Raw genomic sequence first — 21378 nt, 5'->3', positions numbered from 1 at the left:
ATTGGACTGCTCGATGACCACGGAGCCGCCGCAGCAGAAGCTCATCACCAGGACTATTCCATGCCGCAGATGAGCGGGAGGCCATAAACCGCTGCATCACATCCTTGGTAGAGGCACCACCGAATGCAAACTGACGGTTCTGGGGCAGGCCGCTTAGCTGCCGTGATAAGCTTCTGCTGCGGCGGCTCCGGTGTCATGTTGAGGCAGTTGGGTCCAATGTAACGCTGCTCCTGGCGGGTGCTCACGGTCAGCTTGAGAGGCTGTTGCTGATGCTGCTTGGCCTGGAGGTTCTAGTTGCTCTGCGGGGAGGCCGAGATGCCCGAGTCATCAGAATGCGGGTCACCAGGGCTCTCCTCCTTGGCGCTGATCACGCTAGAGGCCAGCCACGGGGTGTTGGATAGCTCATCAATGGGCAGCAGGAGCGAAGTGCTCTGCACTGCCTCTGGCTGGGCTGTGACCAGCTCGCCCTAGTCACGATCCAGCTCATCCTGATCCTGTGGCTGCTCCTGAATGCATTCAGATTCTGGGGCAGGCCGCTTAGCTGCGGAGTGGAGGTGGTCCTGGTGATCAGCTCTGCTGCTGCGGCTTCGGTGTCATGTTGAGGCAGTTGGGTCCAATGTAACGCTGCTCCTGGCTGCTGCTGCTTGGCCTGGAGGTTCTTGTTGCTCTGTGGGGAGGCCGAGATGCCCGAGTCATCAGAATGCGGGTCACCAGGGCTCTCCTCCTTGGCGCTGATCACGCTAGAGGCCAGCCACGGGGTGTTGGATAGCTCATCAATGGGCAGCAGGAGCGAAGTGCTCTGCACTGTCGCCGGCCGGGCTGTGACTAGCACGCCCCGGACATGATCCAGCTTATCCCGATCCTGTAGCTGCTTTTGAGTGCATTCACCATAGCCCGAAACAAAGCAGTGCTCCACCTCAGAGTCCTCATCGTCATCGTCGTCCGCATAGGCCTCTTCGTCCGTTCTGAGCTGGCTGGAAACGAAAAAACGTAAGATGGTGAGTGGAGGATTCTTGAAAGCCTTGTCCTGTACTCACAGCTTGTCCAGCGAAGCCTTCAGTGCGTTCTGTGTGTTAATCTTGCGCAGGATCTTCTGCTCAACGGGCACATAGCCTCGTCGCAACGGCCTGCCCCCCTCGAGTCCGGCAGGGGAATATTGGGTGTCACCAGCTCGCCATGGGAGGCTGCTATAAACCGCTTAATCAGGCCGCTCAGCTGCGGCATGGAATAGTCCTGGTGATGAGCTTCTGCTGCGGCGGCTCCGGTGTCATCGAGCAGTCCAATGTCCAATATAACGCTGCTCCTGGCGGGTGGCTGCTTCTGTTGCTGCTTGGCCTGGAGGTTCTTGTTGCTCTGTGGGGAGGCCGAGATGCCCGAGTCATCAGAATGCGGATCACCAGGGCTTTCCTCCTTGGCGCTGATCACGCTAGAGGCCAGCCACGGGGTGTTGGATAGCTCATCAATGGGCAGCAGGAGCGAAGTGGTCTGCACTGCCGCTGGCTGCTGTGACCACCTCGCCCTGGTCTTGATCCAGCTCATCCTGATCCTGTGGCTGCTCCTGAATGCATTCAGATTCTGGGGCAGGCCGCTTAGCTGCGGAGTGGAGGTCGTCCTGGTGATCAGCTCTGCTGCTGCGGCTCCGGTGTCATCGAGCAGTCCAATGTCCAATATAACGCTGCTCCTGGCGGGTGGCTGCTTCTGTTGCTGCTTGGCCTGGAGGTTCTTGTTGCTCTGTGGGGAGGCCGAGATGCCCGAGTCATCAGAATGCGGATCACCAGGGCTCTCCTCCTTGGCGCTGATCACGCTAGAGGCCAGCGAGGGCGTGATCCAGCTCATCCTGATCCTGTGGCTGCTCCTGAATGCATTCCGATTCTGGGGCAGGCCGCTTAGCTGCGGAGTGGAGGTGGTCCTTGTGATCAGCTCTACTGCTGCGGCTTCGGTGTCATGTTGAGGCAGTTGGGTCCAATGTAACGCTGCTCCTGGCTGCTGCTGCTAGGCCTGGAGGTTCTTGTTGCTCTGCGGGGAGGCCGAGATGCCCGAGTCATCAGAATGCGGATCACCAGGGATCTCCTCCTTGGCGCTGATCACGCTAGAGGCTAGCGAGGGCGTGATCCAGCTCATCCTGATCCTGTGGCTGCTCCTGAATGCATTCAGATTCTGGGGCAGGCCGCTTAGCTGCGGAGTGGAGGTGGTCCAGGTGATCAGCTCTGCTGCTGCGGCTTCGGTGTCATGTTGAGGCAGTTGGGTCCAATGTAACGCTGCTCCTGGCTGCTGCTGCTTGGCCTGGAGGTTCTTGTTGCTCTGTGGGGAGGCCGAGATGCCCGAGTCATCAGAATGCGGGTCACCAGGGCTCTCCTCCTTGGCGCTAATCACGCTAGAGGCCAGCCACGGGGTGTTGGATAGCTCATCAATGGGCAGCAGGAGCGAAGTGGTCTGCACTGCCGCTGGCTGGGCAGTGACCAGCTCGCCCTGGTCACGATCCAGCTCATCCTGATCCTATGGCTGCTTCCGAGTGCATTCACCTGGTCTTGATCCAGCTCATCCTGATTCTGTGGCTGCTCCTGAATGCATTCAGATTCTGGGGCAGGCCGCTTAGCTGCGGAGTGGAGGTGGTCCAGGTGATCAGCTCTGCTGCTGCGGCTTCGGTGTCATGTTGAGGCAGTTGGGTCCAATGTAACGCTGCTCCTGGCTGCTGCTGCTTGGCCTGGAGGTTCTTGTTGCTCTGTGGGGAGGCCGAGATGCCCGAGTCATCAGAATGCGGGTCACCAGGGCTCTCCTCCTTGGCGCTAATCACGCTAGAGGCCAGCCACGGGGTGTTGGATAGCTCATCAATGGGCAGCAGGAGCGAAGTGGTCTGCACTGCCGCTGGCTGGGCAGTGACCAGCTCGCCCTGGTCACGATCCAGCTCATCCTGATCCTATGGCTGCTTCCGAGTGCATTCACCTGGTCTTGATCCAGCTCATCCTGATTCTGTGGCTGCTCCTGAATGCATTCAGATTCTGCGAAAGGCCGCTTAGCTGCGGAGTGGAGGTGGTCCAGGTGATCAGCTCTGCTGCTGCGGCTTCGGTGTCATGTTGAGGCAGTTGGGTCCAATGTAACGCTGCTCCTGGCTGCTGCTGCTTGGCCTGGAGGTTCTTGTTGCTCTGCGGGGAGGCCGAGATGCCCGAGTCATCAGAATGCGGGTCCCCAAGGCTCTCCTCTTTAGCGCTGTTGACGGTAGAGACCATCAAGGGTGTGTTGGACAGCCCATCAATGGGCAGCAGGAGCGAAGTGGTCTGCACTGCCGCTGGCTGCTGTGACCAGCTCGCCCTGGTCTTGATCCAGCTCATCCTGATCCTGTGGCTGTCCTGAAGGCATTCCGATTCTGGGGCAGGCCGCTTAGCTGCGGAGTGGAGGTGGTCCAGGTGATCAGCTCTGCTGCTGCGGCTTCGGTGTCATGTTGAGGCAGTTGGGTCCAATGTAACGCTGTTCCTGGCTGCTGCTGCTTGGCCTGGAGGTTCTTGTTGCTCTGTGGGGAGGCCGAGATGCCCGAGTCATCAGAATGCGGGTCACCAGGGCTCTCCTCCTTGGCGCTGATCACGCTAGAGGCCAGCCACGGGGTTTTGGATAGCTCATTAATGGGCAGCAGGTGCGAAGTGGTCTGCACTGCCGCTGGCTGGGCTGTGACCAGCTCGCCCTGGTCACGATCCAGCTCATCCTGATCCTGTGGCTGCTCCTGAATGCATTCAGATTCTCAGACAGGCCGCTTAGCTGCGGAGTGGAGGTGGTCCAGGTGATCCGCTCTGCTGCTGCGGCTTCGGTGTCATGTTGAGGCAGTTGGGTCCAATGTAACGCTGCTCCTGGCGGGTGACCACGGTCAGCTTCAGCGGCTGCTGCTGCTGCTTGGCCTGGAGGTTCTTGTTGCTCTGCGGGGAGGCCGAGATGCCCGAGTCATCAGAATGTGGGTCACCAGGGCTCTCCTCCTTGGCGCTGATCACGCTAGAGGCCAGCCACGGGGTGTTGGATAGCTCATCAATGGGCAGCAGGAGCGAAGTGCTCTGCACTGTCGCCGGCCGGGCTGTGACTAGCACGCCCCGGACATGATCCAGCTTATCCCGATCCTGTAGCTGCTTTTGAGTGCATTCACCATAGCCCGAAACAAAGCAGTGCTCCACCTCAGAGTCCTCATCGTCATCGTCGTCCGCATAGGCCTCCTCGTCCGTGCTGAGCTGGCTGGAAACGAAAAAACGTAAGATGGTGAGTGGAGGATTCTTGAAAGCCTTGTCCTGTACTCACAGCTTGTCCAGCGAAGCCTTCAGTGCGTTCTGTGTGTTAATCTTGCGCAGGATCTTCTGCTCAACGGGCACATAGCCTCGTCGCAACGGCCTGCCCCCCTCGAGTCCGGCAGGGGGATATTGGGTGTCACCAGCTTGCCATGGGAGGCTGCTATAAACCGCTTAATCAGGCCGCTCATCTGCGGCATGGAATAGTCCTGGTGATGAGCTTCTGCTGCGGCGGCTCCGTGGTCATCGAGCAGTCCAATGTCTAATGTAACGCTGCTCCTGGCGGGTGGGTGCTTCTGTTGCTGCTTGGCCTGGAGGTTCTTGTTGCTCTGCGGGGAGGCCGAGATGCCCGAGTCATCAGAATGTGGGTCACCAGGGCTCTCCTCCTTGGCGCTGATCACGCTAGAGGCCAGCCACGGGGTGTTGGATAGCTCATCAATGGGCAGCAGGAGCGAAGTGCTCTGCACTGTCGCCGGCCGGGCTGTGACTAGCACGCCCCGGACATGATCCAGCTTATCCCGATCCTGTAGCTGCTTTTGAGTGCATTCACCATAGCCCGAAACAAAGCAGTGCTCCACCTCAGAGTCCTCATCGTCATCGTCGTCCGCATAGGCCTCCTCGTCCGTGCTGAGCTGGCTGGAAACGAAAAAACGTAAGATGATGAGTGGAGGATTCTTGAAAGCCTTGTCCTGTACTCGCAGCTTGTCCAGCGAAGACTTCAGTGTGTTCTGCGTGTTAATCTTGCGCAGGATCTTCTGCTTAAAGGGCACATAGCCTCGTCGCAACGGCCTGCCCCCCTCGAGTCCGGCAGGGGGATATTGGGTGTCACCAGCTTGCCATGGGAGGCTGCTATAAACCGCTTAATCAGGCCGCTCATCTGCGGCATGGAATAGTCCTGGTGATGAGCTTCTGCTGCGGCGGCTCCGTGGTCATCGAGCAGTCCAATGTCTAATGTAACGCTGCTCCTGGCGGGTGGGTGCTTCTGTTGCTGCTTGGCCTGGAGGTTCTTGTTGCTCTGCGGGGAGGCCGAGATGCCCGAGTCATCAGAATGTGGGTCACCAGGGCTCTCCTCCTTGGCGCTGATCACGCTAGAGGCCAGCCACGGGGTGTTGGATAGCTCATCAATGGGCAGCAGGAGCGAAGTGCTCTGCACTGTCGCCGGCCGGGCTGTGACTAGCACGCCCCGGACTTGATCCAGCTCATCCTGATCCTGTGGCTGCTCCTGAATGCATTCAGATTCTGGGGCAGGCCGCTTAGCTGTGGAGTGGAGGTGGTCCAGGTGATCAGCTCTGCTGCTGCGGCTTCGGTGTCATGTTGAGGCAGTTGGGTCCAATGTAACGCTGCAGGAGCGAAGTGGTCTGCACAGCCGCTGGCTGGGCTGTGACCAGCTCGCCCTGGTCACGATCCAGCTCATCCTGATCCTGTGGCTGCTCCTGAATGCATTCAGATTCTGGGGCAGGCCGCATAGCTGCGGAGTGGAGGTGGTCCAGGTGATCAGCTCTGCTGCTGCGGCTTCGGTGTCATGTTGAGGCAGTTGGGTCCAATGTAACGCTGTTCCTGGCTGCTGCTGCTTGGCCTGGAGGTTCTTGTTGCTCTGTGGGGAGGCCGAGATGCCCGAGTCATCAGAATGCGGGTCACCAGGGCTCTCCTCCTTGGCGCTGATCACGCTAGAGGCCAGCCACGGGGTGTTGGATAGCTCATCAATGGGCAGCAGGTGCGAAGTGGTCTGCACTGCCGCTGGCTGGGCTGTGACCAGCTCGCCCTGGTCACGATCCAGCTCATCCTGATCCGGTGGCTGCTCCTGAATGCATTCAGATTCTCAGACAGGCCGCTTAGCTGCGGAGTGGAGGTGGTCCAGGTGATCCGCTCTGCTGCTGCGGCTTCGGTGTCATGTTGAGGCAGTTGGGTCCAATGTAACGCTGCTCCTGGCGGGTGACCACGGTCAGCTTTAGCGGCTGCTGCTGCTGCTTGGCCTGGAGGTTTTTGTTGCTCTGCGGGGAGGCCGAGATGCCCGAGTCATTAGAATGCGGATCTGGACCTTGACATGATTCAGCTTATCCTGATCCTGTAGCTCCTCCTGGGTGGATTCACCATAACCTAAAACGTACGATGTCAAAGCTGCACGTGGTTCCATGCCAGTAGTCGATAGTCAAAGCTGCACATGGTTTCATGTCATCAGTGATCGTCGCTGCAGCACATGGTGGCAGGCAAGCAGCTAAAAGCCAAACCGGTCACACTTCGATGTAAAAGTAGCGAAACACGAGTTGGTCACACTGCAAAAAGCTTGTGATAATGGATATGGTCTCACCTTTTTTACAAGTGAAATGGCCGCCTTAATGACCGTCCTCTTCTCGGGATTTTTCTTGATTAGGCTTTCCCACTGGGCAATGAAGCCTTACGATGAGGGCGCTTCCTTGGGCGTCAGATCACACAGCGGGGCAGGCGACATGGGCGGACGCATCCCATTAATGCTGCCATTGCTGGCGGCTGCATTCAGGCTGCAATTGCCAGCGGGCTTGTGTACGTTCTCCGGCTCCTTGCTGTTGATAAAAGAATGAAAATTCAATAAGAATTAAACTTCTTTAAGTAGGTTATCTAACACTTGCACATTTCTTTCAAACTCCTTGGCGGACTGGACATTGCGCAGTTTTCCGGATCCATAGCAGTGCTCCACCTCAGAGTGGAGCCTCATCGTCATTGTCGTCTGCATCGGCCTCGTCGTCTGTGCTGAGCTGGCTAAAAACGAAAAAACGTAAAATGGCAAGGGGATTTTTGAATGCCTTGACGTGCACTCACAGCTTGTCCAGCGAAGCCTTCAATGTGTTGTGTCTGTTATTCTTGCGCATGCGCTTTAGCTCCGTCTCGCGCAACTTGAGGCCCTCCTGCTGGATCTTCTGCTCGACGGGCACAGCCTCGGCGCAAAGGCCTGTGCTCCGAGTCCCGCTCGATGGCTGGCGGTGATAGGGTGACCGTGGTAATGCCCGTTGGAGATGCCGTGGTAATGCCCGTTGGAGATGCCGTGGTAATGCCCGTTGGAGATGCCGTGGTAATGTCGTTCTCCAGGAAGGCCAACGCCATGCGTGTGTTCAGCTTAAGGGTGTTGCTGTTGGTGTTGTTGTTGCTGCTGACTTCCATTCTGATTGCTCCCTGAGCTGCTGATGTCGGCATAAAGCGCTTCCAGTAGTACTCTTCAGCCTTTGCTCGTAGTGGGGAATCCTGCCAGGACAAAAGAACAAAAAATTTAGTGACTGCCAAATCTCTTCGATGCCCTTCAAACCAACTTTGAAATTTCGTAAAAGAAGCGATCGGCGCGGACAAGTGACTCAATATCCTCGCTATGCTCATCCAACAGTGCGCGCTCCTCCGCCGAGGGCGGGAACTTTAGCAGCTGCTAGACCATGTCGAGTGTCAGCTGCTTGTTGCTGACCATCGAGAGAATGTCCCTAGAAGAGAAGAGATTAGTATTTGGAACCAGGAGGTGACCAAAGAAACTCCTACTTTGATATCTCCGTATAGCCCATCTTCAGCTTCCTGAGCAGGATAGTGCAGTTCTGGGCCCGGCGTCCATCGATCTCTGAGAGCACCTTGCTTGCTTGGCTGGCTTGCCGCCAGTTGCTCGCAGATCCTCATAGGATCCATCAGTAGCCTGTGAAAAGAGAGGAGAATATTAAGTAAGGGAATATCTTTCATTCGAATCTTTTCTAAACACCGATACCGCATTCTTTTGGTAAACCGAAAAGAATTTTTCTATCGACTCGAACTCCATGTTGTTGTACAGCTTGCTTTCGTCAAGCTCGCTTCAGACGGTGCCCTAGATACAAAGGATAGAAATTAATTTATGTGACGTTCCTTAACTTTACCTAACTCTGTACTCACCCATTGCTGGCGCATTGCTGCAAATCCTCCACCTTCATTTCGGCAGGCACGCGCTGCACCGCCTGCGAATGCTGAGCGGACTCCTCCAAACGTTCACGCATGCGTATCAGACCCGTTTCAATATCCTCCTTCTGCTGCATGCAGAATCAAGAAGTTCTGAAAATAATTTATAATCAAATTAATAAACAAACACCAGCTGTTAGTTGAAGAATGAACTAAAGCTAACTAAAATTAATGCTTTTATGTTTTGCTGAATTACGAGATTTTTAAACTTTGATATGTCAATAAATAAAGTGCATGTAAAAATATATAGTTTAATAATATTGCAGAGAGTATTATAATTTTAATCAGTGGAGGTACGACCCTATAAAGCCGAAAATGACTCCACTGATTAAAATTATATTTTCCTCTGCAAGAATCTTAAAATCCAAACTTTATTTTATCATTTTTATACCCTTGCATGGTATTATAATTTTACTAAAAGTTTAGAACGCAGTAACGCCCTTATTAAGTAAACATATTCTTGATCAGCATCAACAGCTCTTTCCCTTTCTCCCTCTCTCTTACTCTCTCTGCCTCTTTTTATCTGGTAGGTCCAACTCCCAATGTGCATCTTCAGAGCTAACTCGTTCTCTGTATGTTTCTCTGCCTATCTCTTACTCTCTCACTTTCTCTGTTCTCTGTTCTCTTGACTCGGGAACTATAAATAGAGGCACTTTGTTCGCCGCGACCTCAGTCTGTCCTAGGGGTACCTAGTGTTTACATCGATAGTGATAGTGATTAAAAGAATGACATGGCCAATCGAATTCATCTGGATAACCAGGAAGTGATCTTCGATATTATGACGCCTTGAAGTCAACAAGATTCGAAGTCTACACTGGAAGGAACTAGACAATGACGTGTCCTCCACTGGGGTAAGTCTAAATAATGACAGTTATATCATATATATATAAAGATGCTATAGGAGGGATCATGCATTGGTCTAGATTCAGCTCTGCTAGCTATGCATTTATTTTTCAATTAATTCCCTTATTGCCATGGATCCCATTACTTAGTTTTAATTTAAAGTGATTCGATAATTTGTATGGAGGATATTTACAAACGTATACTCAAAGTTAAAAGCCTTAATTAATTATAAGATCTTACTCTTTCGGTAGTTTTAAAACTGACCCTGACCCTAGCTGGACCGACTCGGCTGATGATGCTGATCAAGAATATACATTTAATATTTATAGGGTCGAAAATGACTCCTTCACAGTATTACAAGCTTTCGACAAAAATTAGAATAGTATAAAAACTCACCTGGCCAAGGATGAGCGCTACTTCTCCTGGGCATCACGAGCTGTCTTGGCTTCATCCTCATCGTACCCAACAGAACTCGTTCTTGCAGTTCTGGTTCTTGCACACCATATGGTTGCAACCGCCGACTTTCTCAATGGTCACACTCCACTTGGGACACTCTTTAGTATTGGCCGTGATCCAGTTGGACGTTTCGGAGTTGTCGACGCTCTTCTCATTCCACTTCTTTAGCCAGCGGCATTTGACCGGATCGGAATCGGATATAAGGTCGCTGCTCCACCGGCAGTACAACCTGCTGGACCACGAGATCGCCCATTTCTATCCAACTCCTGGGTGGACTGGACATTGTGCAGTTTTCCGGGTCCATAGCAGTGCTCCACCTCAGAGTCCTCATCGTCCGCATTGGCCTCGTCGTCTCTGCTGAACTGGCTAAAAACGAAAAAACGTAAAATGGCAAGAGGATTCTTGAATGCCTTGACGTGTACTCACAGCTTGTCCAGCGAAGCTTTCAATGTGTTGTGCCTGTTATTCTTGGGCAGGCGCTTCAGCTCCGTCTCGCGCAACTTGAGGCCCTGAGCTCCTGCTGGATCTTCTGCTCAACGGGCACATAGCCTCGACGCAACGGCCGGCCCCCCCGAGTCTGGCAGGGGAATATTGGGTGTCACGCCCTTGGTAGGGCAGGCGGCTCAGCTGCGGCATGGAAATGGTCCTGGTGATGAGCAGCTTCTGCTGCGGCGGCTCCGGTGTCATGTAGAAGGCCAATGTCCAATATAACGCTGCTTCTGGGGGGGGGGGTGACCACTGTCAGCTTGAGCGGCTGCTGCTTATCCTTGAGGTTGTTGTTGCTCTGCGAAGATGCCGAGATGCCCGAGTCATCTGAATGCGAATCTGGATCTGGAAATGATCCAGCTTATCCTGATCCTGTAGCTGCTCCTAAGTGCATTCACCATAACCTAAGACGTCCGATGTCAAAGCTGCACGTCGTTCCATGCCAGCAGGCGATAGTTAAAGCTGCACATGGTTGCATGTCATCAGTGATTGTCGCTGCAGCACATGGTGGCAGGCAAGCAGCTAAAACCCAAACCGGTCACACTTCGATGTCAAAGTAGCGAAACACGAGTTGGTCACACTGCAAAAAGCTTGTTATAATGGATATGGTCTCACCTTTTTTACAAGTGAAATGGCCGCCTTAATGACCGTCCTCTTCTCGGGATTTTTCTTGATTAGGCTTTCCCACTGGGCAATGAAGCCTTACGATGAGGGCGCTTCCTTGGGCGTCAGATCACACAGCTGGGCTAGCGACATGGCCGGACGCATCCCATTAATGCTGCCATTTGCTGACTCCATTAGCTATGTAGGCGGCTGCATTCAGGCTGCGATTGTGTACGACCTCTGGTTTGTTGCTGTTCATATAGAATGAAAATTCAATGAGAATCAAACTTCTTTAAGTAGGTTATCTAACACTTGCCCATTTCTATCCAACTCCTGGGTGGATTGGGCATTGCGCAGTTTTCCGGATCCATAGCAGTGCTCCACCTCAGAGTGCTGAGTTGACTGGGGAGGAAAAATATAAGATGATGAGAGGACGATTCTTAATAGCCTTATCCTGTACTCACAGCTGGTCCAGCGAAGCCTTCAGTGTGTTCTGCCTGTTAATCCTGCGCAGGCGCTTCAGGTCAGTCTCGTATAACTTGAGGACCTACAGCTCCCGCAGGATCTTCTGCTCGACAGGCACATAGCCTCGACGCAACGGCCTGCCCTCCGAGTCCCGCTCGATGCCTGCCGGTGATCGGGTCACAGTGGTAATGCCCGTTGGCGAGTTCCCGTTCTCCAAGAAGGCCAGCGCCCCAGCGTGTGTTCAGCTTGAGGCTGATGTTGTTGCTGTTTCTGCTAATTTCCATTCTGATTGCTCCCGGAGCTGGTAATGTTTTCCAATGGCGAGACAGGCAGCAGGAGACTATTGGGTGTCACCAGCTTGCCATGGAGGCTACAAACCGCTGCATCAAGCCCTTTGTGGAAATGGTCCTGGTGATGAGCTTCTGCTGCGGCGGCTCCGGTGTTATATTGTAGCAGTTTTGCAGTTGGTTACTTGCCAGCAGCCGATAGTCAAACCTGCACATTCTTCCTTATCATCTGCAAAATTAGTGCAAAATTACCAAGTCAGACTGCAAAAAAGTTGTGAAAAATAATATGGTTACTGTACAAAAACATGTAGTGAAAACTGACAGTCACTCTTCGATATTAGAGCAGTGACAATAAGCTGGTCACACTACCAAGAAGTTCACGATATGGTCACACTACCAAAAGCTTATGATATGATCACGTACCTGCCGCTCCCCGGTAACTTCTACAGCATCTCCTCCATTTAGGTGTACTTGTACCAGAACTGGTTGACGCGCGGCATTATGTTAACGGCGCGATCGCACCGGTTGCGGGCATGGTTCACCTGTTTGTTCTTCATTTCAGCGTACTTTAGCTAGAGCGTCACGTTCCGGTGCTCGTTATCCAGCGCCCGCTCCCAAATGGAGCGCGCCCGCTGGAACTCCTGCTGCCGCTCTTCCCACTGCGCATATTTGATCCAGTGGCTGACGACCTTGCGGTTCTTGCGCAGATTGTCCTTAAATGTCTTTTGCTTGCGCTGCTGGTAATCTGTCGACGCAAACGTCCTAACGGTGGAGCATTGTATAGGTACTCAAAGCGAGTTACAAGCTTGTCCAAGGCAATCCTTGAACTGGAGGGGAATAGCTGATGAGTACGGCTCTGCGGGCGCTCAAATAGTTTTGGACTTACGTTGCGCAAATTAGAATCCATTATTCGCTACTAGTTTCTTACGTTTTAATATATAAAATAAACTAACATTTATTTTCACGATCCCGTTCCTGCCAGAAGAACAATTGATTTTCATATATCGATACACACCGATAACGATAGCACAAATTCAAAATACCTTCCTGCGAAACCGAGCCAAAACGATCTGGTCACACTACAAAAATTGCATTTTTTGGAATTGCATACTTTTGGGAGTGTGGTGTAGCATACCTTTAGGCCGTACAATTAATTTGTAGAAATTTAAATTTGCTTGCTGCGGCCTTCTGTTCGCCTGATACTTCAGGTCGAGAATTCGATGGATTTGTACTGAAATTGAGCAAATCGAAGGCCTGTTTTTGCCTAAAACAATAACAACTCCTTAACAACAATTCAAAATTTACAAGAACAAAAGACAATAAATATATTAATTTAAGTTCAGATACATTTTAGTAGGCAAAATTAAAAAAAATTTAATTTAGCATTGAACTGAATCGAAGCCTACCTTATAATCCACCCGAACCATAAAATTCTTTTGTAATAATTCACTGAAAAAGAATCGAATGAAATGTAAAAACCAAGTTCTTTTGCTTTTGTGTATAAATGTAGTTTATTTTTGTTTTGCTGCATTTCTCTTTTGTTTGTATTCGGTTGCGTGTTAAATATTAATAATGAAATTGCATTAAGTAGTATACGATTAGTGTTTGGTTCTAGAAGTTAGTTAGAGGCGCAGTAGCAGAGTTATATGGAGATTTCTTAATGAATTTTTTTTTTCCGTGTACCAAGTAGCTTAGAAAGGTATTTATTAGTTTTTTTTTCCCGGCCGTGTACTGTGTTGGTGTGTGTGGCTTGTGTGTTGTGTGTCTTGCTTTTGTTTTGTTGTCTTGCAAAAATATTGCGCCTGCGCTTCCGAATGGCAATCAGAAGTTTTATATTTATTTATTTATGTATATATTTATATAAATATTATTAACTTGCGTTTGTTACCTGCACTTTGAATATTTAAAATATCTTTTGTTAGTCGCTTTGTTTTTACTTTTAGATTAATTATAACATATGTATACATATTAATTTAAATATGTTCTTTGTTTTTTGCTTTATCTTTTGTCGCTTTGAGTTTTTGTTTTTCCTTTAATCGCCTTCTAAGTTATGCAAAAATAAGCTCTCTTCTCTCTCGCTCTATCTATTCTTTATCTCATGAAGCATATGGTCTCATCATGAGATCTGCGCTCTTTTAAGGACACTCGTCTCTCTTGAGAGAAAGTGCCAATCGTCCTCGACTAAGCTGATGAGACCACATTTTACAGTTAAATCATGATCTATCCTCGTTTCCAGCGCTCTTTTTGTGTGCGGCGCCTTCTCTTCACTGAACAGAAACTTGGAGAATGCTGAAATTATTGTTCTTCATATTACTTTTGCTGTTTTGCTTATTGTTTCCGCTTTAGATTTATCATATTTAATTATCGTACGAGTATATATCGATCGTTATCGATTGGGAAATGTGCAGTTTTCTTGTACATACATACATACATACAATTATACAATTAGAATCGAAATTTCGCTTCGTTTTTGACGCGCTTTAAATGCATTTTATTTTGTTAGTTGGTTTGTTTGTTGTTTCTGCAGGCATGGCTTCGTTAGCTAAGGCTATACAATTATAAATATCGGTTTCCGGTCATCGGTATTGCAATAATCATCCACAATGTCCTTTATACAATAATATTATTAAAAAAAAACGCTTAACGAAATCTCAACTGATCGCATCTTTTAAAAGTTAACTCTCTTTTTGGCATAAGGTCTTTTGTTTTGTTTCTCTTCAACGAAATTATAAATGTAGTTAAAGAACTAAACAATTAACTGATTAATTAATTTACATGACAAATAATGTGAAAATATCATATTATAAATAATTGCTTGCAAGTAAATTCAATCGAACGCTTAAAAACTATTGTCTTACATGATTTTTGGATGCGAGGGATTTTGGGAATTGGGGTTGCTGAGGATTCTTGGAAACTCTTTTTGGGGATACACATTTTTTATCAAGGTTTTTGTACAATGTTTGCTCACGCACACTCGCTCACACATGCTTTAAATTCAGTCTTTTTCATATTAAGAGAATGGGAATAAAAAGAGGAAGCAGTGCAACCAAGAAGGATAATTTTAATATTTGTTGAAAGATAATAAATTCTCAATTTATGTAAAAATAATTAATCTCAATTTCAAACAAAATCTACCTAAAACTGCTCGAGTTTGAAATTTAATATCAATATCTTTCGATACTTAAATTGAAACAGTCATATCGAAATCTTGCAAGACTTAAATCGTCGTACAAATTGATCAACAGTCTATTATTTTCCATGAATAACATATATTTTATGAAATATAATGCTTTCACTGCAGTTACTATCGATTTCTGGGCAGTTTATCAAGTATTCCTATTGATTAATTATCGAGCAATTATTTGTACAAGTTCAAATCGATTCTAAACATTTTAAAACTGCACGATCAACTTTAAGGTTTGCTCTTAAATCTCATGTAAAGGCTTTTCGCCAATATGTATTTAGATATACAGAAAACAGATTTCTAAAAAAGATAAATAAGATCAAGTTGAGTTTAAAAAAAAAATATACACATTTTGCTAACAGAGTTTGAAAACAGCGATTGAATCGATCAAATCAAGGTTTCCAGTTCCAAATAATTAAATTAATTTTATATTCGTTCGAACCCTTGATGCTGATCGGCATGCTGTGGCTTTCCGGCATTGCAGTGTGCTTCGTTTCAGCGAAGAAGTGCGGCTTGGTGTGTGAGCAGATAAATGTATATATATATATTTTAAATATTTATATATAGATGGGCGTTTCCTGGCCGGTGAGCAAACGAAACATGGACGTGGGCATCGTCTTCATCAGGATCTAATTGAGAAATAAAATAATTACAACATAAATCTATGTAAATGAATTTTTGAATGATTATGGAAATACCTCGCCCACTGAGGATGACAACAGTTTGACAATGGTATCGTGTGGAACGGCCACAACACTTTGATTGTTAATCTCAATGATGCGGTGGCCGACCCGTACTCCGCCCCTCTCGGCGATGCCTCCGCGCAAAAGGCTGCAGATCTACAAAGCACCATGGTTAAATTTCATAGTCGGAAACAATTATTCGGTCTAAACAACTCACCACCCCGTTTTGGACGCTAAATCCCAGTTGGAACAGCGCCTTGGGCCGCAGTATTTTCACTTCGACGACTGGCGGGCAGGGCACAACGGTGAACTTGACGGCAGTTTGGTTCTTGGCATTGCGTATGTAGCTCTGGCAGGTGGACAGCGGCAATCCCACCAGGCTCATGCCGTTGATGGCAATTAGCTGGTCGCCGATATTTAGCTGACCGCAGCGAGCTGCCGCTCCAGTGGACATTAGATTGGCTATCACCACCGTTGGCAGCATGGAGCCCCAGCCGCTCTCGACAATAACAACGCCTAGGATTTCGCCCTTAGCCTTCGGCACAACCACCTCCTTTTGCAGCTCCTTTTTGGCGAAGATCTCCAGCTCGTCACCGAATATCTCCTGACTGTTGAGCACCTCCTGATAGTCCATCTCCTTGGCCAGGCTTTCGTTCTCGATGCCATTTGCCTTGAGGAACTCCATGTAGGCCACCTAACAAGGCCAGTTTAGAGTGATCCTATATCATTTTGGGTGTGATGCTTACCTGGAAGGCCTGTCCAATGGACTGAGCGATAAACTGCGCCTCATCGCTCTCGAAGACATGGCAGATCATCTTGGGCGTGCGATTACTGTGCTTGCTATGCTGCTGCTGTTCTTTTGGGGGCGACTCCTCCTCACCTAATCCAATTCCCGGAGTACCCGGCACCGCATCGCCAGTCGGACTGGCAACAACAGTGGGCTCCGTCGTCACACTATTGGGCACGAATCTGCGACGCGCCATTAGCACCACCAGATCACCGATATCGGCTATATAGGATATGGTGCGCAGAGCGTGATCCATCATGATCTCTTTGAGGTCTGTGTTCAGCACCATTATCTTTTCGGTTGATATGAACAGGTCCACTTCAGTGCTCGGCTGACTCTCACCCTCGGGAGCCTGTTTGGAAAATAGAAAGTAGCAAATGAAAAGGGACTCATGTTTTCAAGAATATCTGGCACCTAGTTCTCAATGGGGGCTAACACAATGATCGATCTCTTACCAAAGCCTATAAAGACAGAGGAATGCGCAGCAGCAGGGAACGAGAAAAGCGAACGAGAAATATTTTTAGACAGAGACACAAAGAGCATAGCCTAGCGGGGTATTTGGAGAGGCTCTTACCTGTGTGTGTGTAGGAGTTAGGTTAATAATTTCACACTTACCTTGATCCTGGAGACAGCCTCCTCGGCCTGCATCATCCTGGTCGACTTTGTTGGCTGACCCTCGCACACCAGCTGCGTCGATCCAAGATATCTGGCTCGGAATAGCACGCCCTCGATAAGAACTTTGGGTTCCAAAAAACCTGTACGGGGTTATTGGATGAAATTTGTTAGTTATCAGAATATATCGTTGATTAAATATCAATAGAAATATTTGAAATGCACAAAGCTAGCTCTTAAGATAGAAGCAGTTAACGCTGCTTGGTAGGTTTGCTTTCATTTAGACCCTAATTAACATGATTAAGAATTCGACTTACATTGCCATCACAATCAAATGTTGTTACAAATAGCGCAGCGTGAAAAATAGGTTTTTTTTTTTATACAATCAGTAAGCTAGAACGCAATCCGGAATTCCGGAGTGGGGCGTTCCAATGCTAGAATGCTATTACTCACCCTCCTTGTTCCGCGACTTGGCCTTCTTGTCCGAGTTAGCCGAATCCTTGAGCGACTTGATGGAACCCGTGGGACTTTTGGTATACTGCTGCAGCTTCTCGGGCGAACTTATGGATGTCCGGATATCTGCTGCCGATGTGCCCACTATTTGACAGATGTCCGGTGAATTGGGCGTCAGCGAGGTGCCGATACCTTGGCGTATGGTGGACGTAGAATAGGTATGCGGCTTGAGATTACACATAGGATTCGAGTTCGGATTCGGGTTGTTGTTGTCCAAGGCACCATTATTTAGGTGGCCATTGCTAGCTGCGATCTCTGTGTCCTCATTCGCATTGCTGTCCGCTGCCAGAGGCTACGAAATGTTTAAAAGTTAATGAGTTAAGAATAAGAACATATAATTGAATTTCTTACCTGATCGGAAAAGAAGTCCTGTTGCTGCTGCTGACCCAGCAATCGATCCGTCTCCAGATCCGTGTCCGGTTCCTCCTCGGTCAGTGCAACAGTCGGAGCTGGAACAGCTCCCTTACGTGGCACCCAAACGGGAGAATCGGGATCCGGCGGCAGAACCTCATCGCAAAACTTGAGCTTCTCCGGTTGCGTCTTGGCCCGCTGCAACGCCGAACGTATCTCCTTCATGGCCTCTTGGATTTCCTGCAGCGGCTGAGGCTGCGCTGTTTCAGAACCTAACCCTGATTTTTCCACAACCGATCCTGAGTCTCCTCCCAAAGCCGCGGCATATACCGCACCGTAGTGACTGTCCAGCGGGTTCTCGCCATCTGAGGGTATAACCGACTCACTGGGATCCGCAATCTCTATTTGAGGCGGTGTCAGCGGCAACGGTCCCGGGGGCATGGGCATGGGCAACGAGGCGAAATCACTTATCAGCGCCGATTGAGAGGCATCTGTGGTTAGAGTCGCCATGCTGGCACTCATTGCATTATACTCGTTCTCCAATCGCTCCCCGTTCCCGTTGTGCTCGAGCACCACTGGCTGGGAGTGGGATTGGGAATGGGATTGAGACTCTGAATGCTGTTTGTCGCAGATCACGGATACATTGTTCTCGGTATCGGAGGCGTGACCGCTGCTCAAACCATCCTCCAGCACCGGCATACTCGTGTACAACTTGCCATAATCCGTGGGACAGTTGATGTCGTTGGACAAACTATCCAGATCACCACAATTCGAATCGTAGTCCGTGGTCTCCGGAGACAGGGTGAAGTTCCGCGAGTGCCGTCGCAGATTTGCCTCCAGTTCCGTGTCAGCCAGATCACCGCTGCTGCGGCTATTCGAATCGATATACAGCTCAATGTCGTTGTGCTGCTCCTGGTATGGATTGTGGATCGATGGATTTGGGTCACTGGGCTAAAGGATTATAATTTAATTAGAATTTTAAATATGTACAAAGGAATTTCAACTCACTGCTGGCTTTTTGGTGGGCGATCTGTGGACCATGAACAGCTCATCGTCCTTGGGAATTCTCGCCAGACGCTGCCCAATGTACGCCTGTTCCATGGGTGTGCTCGGGTACTCCAGTTGCTATTTTCGTAAAATTTCACATTATAATCATAAGGAAGGGAAGGGTTACACAGCTCACCGAACTAGCCACATCGTCGCCACTCTCCGTGGTGTAGTCCGTAAAGCGCTTTTCGTCCTCTGGATTCGCCTTGAAGAACTCCTCCAGCACCTTTCGCGTCTCCGAGAACTCGTACAAGTAATCGAATGTTGGGGTCTTCTCCTCCCGCACCGTCCTGGAGCCTCGATCTTCCTCGTGATCAATTAGATCAATGAGATTGCCCACGGATGCCTTTGCCGTCACCGAATTAGCTGTAGTGTGAGTGTTGCTGTTTGTGGGAGAAACTCTTTGGGGAAATCCCGGCGGACGTTTCCGAGGAGGACCGCCCAGGATGGTGCTGTTCGGTTGATTACCGCCAAATCGACGTGGAGATCCTTCGTACTCGGCAATGGGCAGCTGGCCAATCATTTTGGTCACCTTAAGGACATCCTCGTTGCTGCCCAGTGGTCTCTGGCCACTCGAAGCCTTGTTCATCCAATTGGTGTCGATATCATCGAACACCACGATCTCGCCATCCCTCAGGCATTGTCCGTCCGCCTTGCCCACATCCGTTGGAGATCCGGGACTGGCCAGTCCCTAAAAGTTAAGAATACAACGGAGATATATTTTTACTTCCTTTAATTTTGTTTTAATCTTAGCTTACCTGGGGCAGGGCATCCCGGGACTCGAACTGGCTGCCCGGACTCCTTCCCAGTCGGATCTGGTGCAAGTGCGGCCGCTGGTAGTAGTAATTGCCCGAGTCTCGGCCCGAAGATAGCCCGTAACCGGGTAGTCCCTGACCACCGCCCACGGATGGAGACTGCCCTTGCATGGGAACATACGGCAGCTCGGCATTCAGATCCGGTGAGTTCAGAACGGTGCTGGCTGGTGTGACATTCGGACTGCGAGTTCTCATCTCCCAGACATAACGCTCCTGGGGCTGCTGCTGCTTTCCCGGCTGCTGGGTCTGCTGGCCAAAGTTCATCTGGAGCTGATTGGCCATGGACTCGTTGCTGCTGTCGCTACAGGAATTGGAGTTCATGTCTGGCTGACTGGGATAGACGGATCGGTTCGGAACTGGGATGACCTTGGGGTAGCGGGGCTTAGTCTGCTACTGCTCTAATGTTGCTGCTGCTTCTCCGACCGCTGCTGCTGCTGCGATGGCTGCTGACATGCCCTCACCTGGGGGCCACTGCCTGGTGGAGAAGAAATGGAGGTTCGATTAGTCGATGATCTAATGGAGCCCATGATGAATCATTGTCACTGGCAAGGAGGGGTAGATTTGATCGATGATTGTAATTATAATTACTCTTACAGAAAGTGCTGCGACTTGAGGCTTAGACTCGGAACAGCAATTAAACACGTTCCTGTTACCTCTAAAGGTATCTCTTAAGGTTTTTTTAATATCTATTAGAGCTTTGCGCAGATTACTTTATTAATATGAAAACTTTATATAATACAGAATTAATGCAGAAGTTTGTATTATTATATTTATGTATCTTTGAAGCTTTCGAAGCTGGCCTACTGGGGCTTGATTTAAGAGGTAATTAGTATTAAAATCAAAGGATATTATGCTGAAATATCAGATTTTTATGCACTTAATATCGGCTTAACACTTTCAAGGTAAAACCTTAAATTGGTAATACTTTTGATTTTTCCCTTCGCCTGGCTATTTTGATTATAAAACAGTCATAGAAGTGCTGTTCGCTTTGGCGAATGGCCTTTGAATACTGCAACTACATATGTACGTAAGCTCCTCTTGGTGATGATTCAATGATGATGATGATGAGTCTGTGCCAGCGTTCTTTATCTGCCATTGTTTTTGGCCAAGCTTAAGTGGTGTTGTTGCTGCTACTGCTGCAGTTGCTCCGCCCGCGGCTGCTTTGGGAAATCAATGCGGGCAATTAACCCACTCTTGCCAGGCATCTGGGGACACACAACACTTCAAACAAAACACACACACAGCACATACACTACACCACACACGTGTGTAGTGTGTATTATATGGAAATCTGGCGCGTTCGTGTGTGTGGTTGCGCACGTAAACTTGGCCTCCAAAAGTCCTCTCGCGCAGGCAAAACAAAACGCAGGAAGCTGCTGCTGCACTTCCAGACATAACAACAAACACCCACACGCCCGGTGGGAGGGGGTTGAGGGTGGTGCAGCCTTTGTTGTCGCCGACTGTTGTGGCAATCGCGTCGTAAGCGCCAGGCGTGGGAAAACACTAAACTCCGTGCGTGTGTGTGTGTGTGTGTGTGTGTGTCTATCTATGTGCGTATTGTTAAAAATCAATAGATATGCCGTTGTTTTTTTGGTCTTTCTTTCGCAGCTCCCTCTTACACGGTATGGGGCGCAGTAGGCGGAGCGAACAACAACACACGCGAAAGAACAGCGCGAAGGAACACCGATACAGCAGCAACTATTGCTGCAGCGGCCCAAAAGCAGAGGCAGCAATAACAACGCGTCAGACTGCATTGGTAATCAACACCTGTCGCGATTTTTCTAACAATTACCATTTAATTCATATTACACTCCGAATGTGATTTATTTTTATTTCCCCGTCTTTACTATCGGTAGTGATGGCACGATTAATCATATGATATACAACAATCGACTATAATGTTTCATTTATCGATTTAATTGTATTCATTAAACGACTACTCGACAAATGAATTGCAGACGCTGTAGGGCATATCGATAAGTCAACGTCATCGATACTCTAGCGAACACTATTGTGAATTATAATAAAAGTATGGCCACACAAAA

At 49.2% G+C, this 21378-nt stretch overlaps 1 protein-coding gene and 1 long non-coding RNA gene across 9 annotated transcripts; both read right to left on the bottom strand.

Moving 5' to 3' along the window:
- Window positions 1-7357: 7357 nt before the first annotated feature.
- Window positions 7358-9866, bottom strand: LOC110175999 (uncharacterized). The gene is made up of 4 exons (XR_015273104.1): window positions 9441-9866; window positions 8139-8294; window positions 7761-8073; window positions 7358-7705 (listed from the first exon to the last, which is right to left on the bottom strand). It is a non-coding gene; the product is annotated as an uncharacterized LOC110175999 (long non-coding RNA).
- A 2961-nt stretch (window positions 9867-12827) lies between these two features.
- On the bottom strand, window positions 12828-21260 carry X11L (amyloid-beta A4 precursor protein-binding family A member X11L). Of its 8 annotated transcripts, none has more exons than XM_086839204.1 (11): window positions 21126-21260; window positions 19277-19808; window positions 18655-19209; window positions 18480-18596; window positions 17472-18422; window positions 17061-17412; window positions 16611-16732; window positions 15955-16347; window positions 15426-15902; window positions 15224-15364; window positions 12828-15154 (listed from the first exon to the last, which is right to left on the bottom strand). In XM_086839204.1, exons 2-11 carry the CDS (start codon window positions 19652-19654, stop codon window positions 15083-15085), a joined length of 3558 nt encoding a protein of 1185 aa, XP_086695330.1. In that variant the 5' UTR covers window positions 19655-19808; window positions 21126-21260; the 3' UTR covers window positions 12828-15082. The 8 variants fall into 8 exon arrangements, with proteins under 8 accessions (XP_086695330.1, XP_086695326.1, XP_086695327.1 ...); XM_086839200.1 differs by having other exon boundaries at window positions 16611-16750; window positions 21126-21240; XM_086839201.1 differs by having other exon boundaries at window positions 16611-16750; window positions 20953-21215.
- Window positions 21261-21378: the final 118 nt, after the last annotated feature.

Source organism: Drosophila serrata, unplaced genomic scaffold (genome assembly GCF_035046125.1).
Source record: "Drosophila serrata isolate PLE 108 unplaced genomic scaffold, ASM3504612v1 contig_362, whole genome shotgun sequence".
NCBI lineage: Eukaryota > Metazoa > Arthropoda > Insecta > Diptera > Drosophilidae > Drosophila > Drosophila serrata.
Note: the sequence above shows the minus strand (reverse complement) of the source record. Positions and strands in the feature narration are given on the sequence as shown.

Coding starts and splice junctions, on each gene's coding strand:
- X11L (XM_086839200.1), bottom strand. CDS start 19,654: ATGAACTCCAATTCCTGTAGCGACAGCAGCAACGAGTCCATGGCCAAT. Junction 16,751..17,060: donor CAAGTCGCGGAACAAGGAGG/GTGAGTAATAGC, acceptor AACCCCGTACAG/GTTTTTTGGAACCCAAAGTT. Junction 16,348..16,610: donor AGGCTGTCTCCAGGATCAAG/GTAAGTGTGAAA, acceptor TTTTCCAAACAG/GCTCCCGAGGGTGAGAGTCA.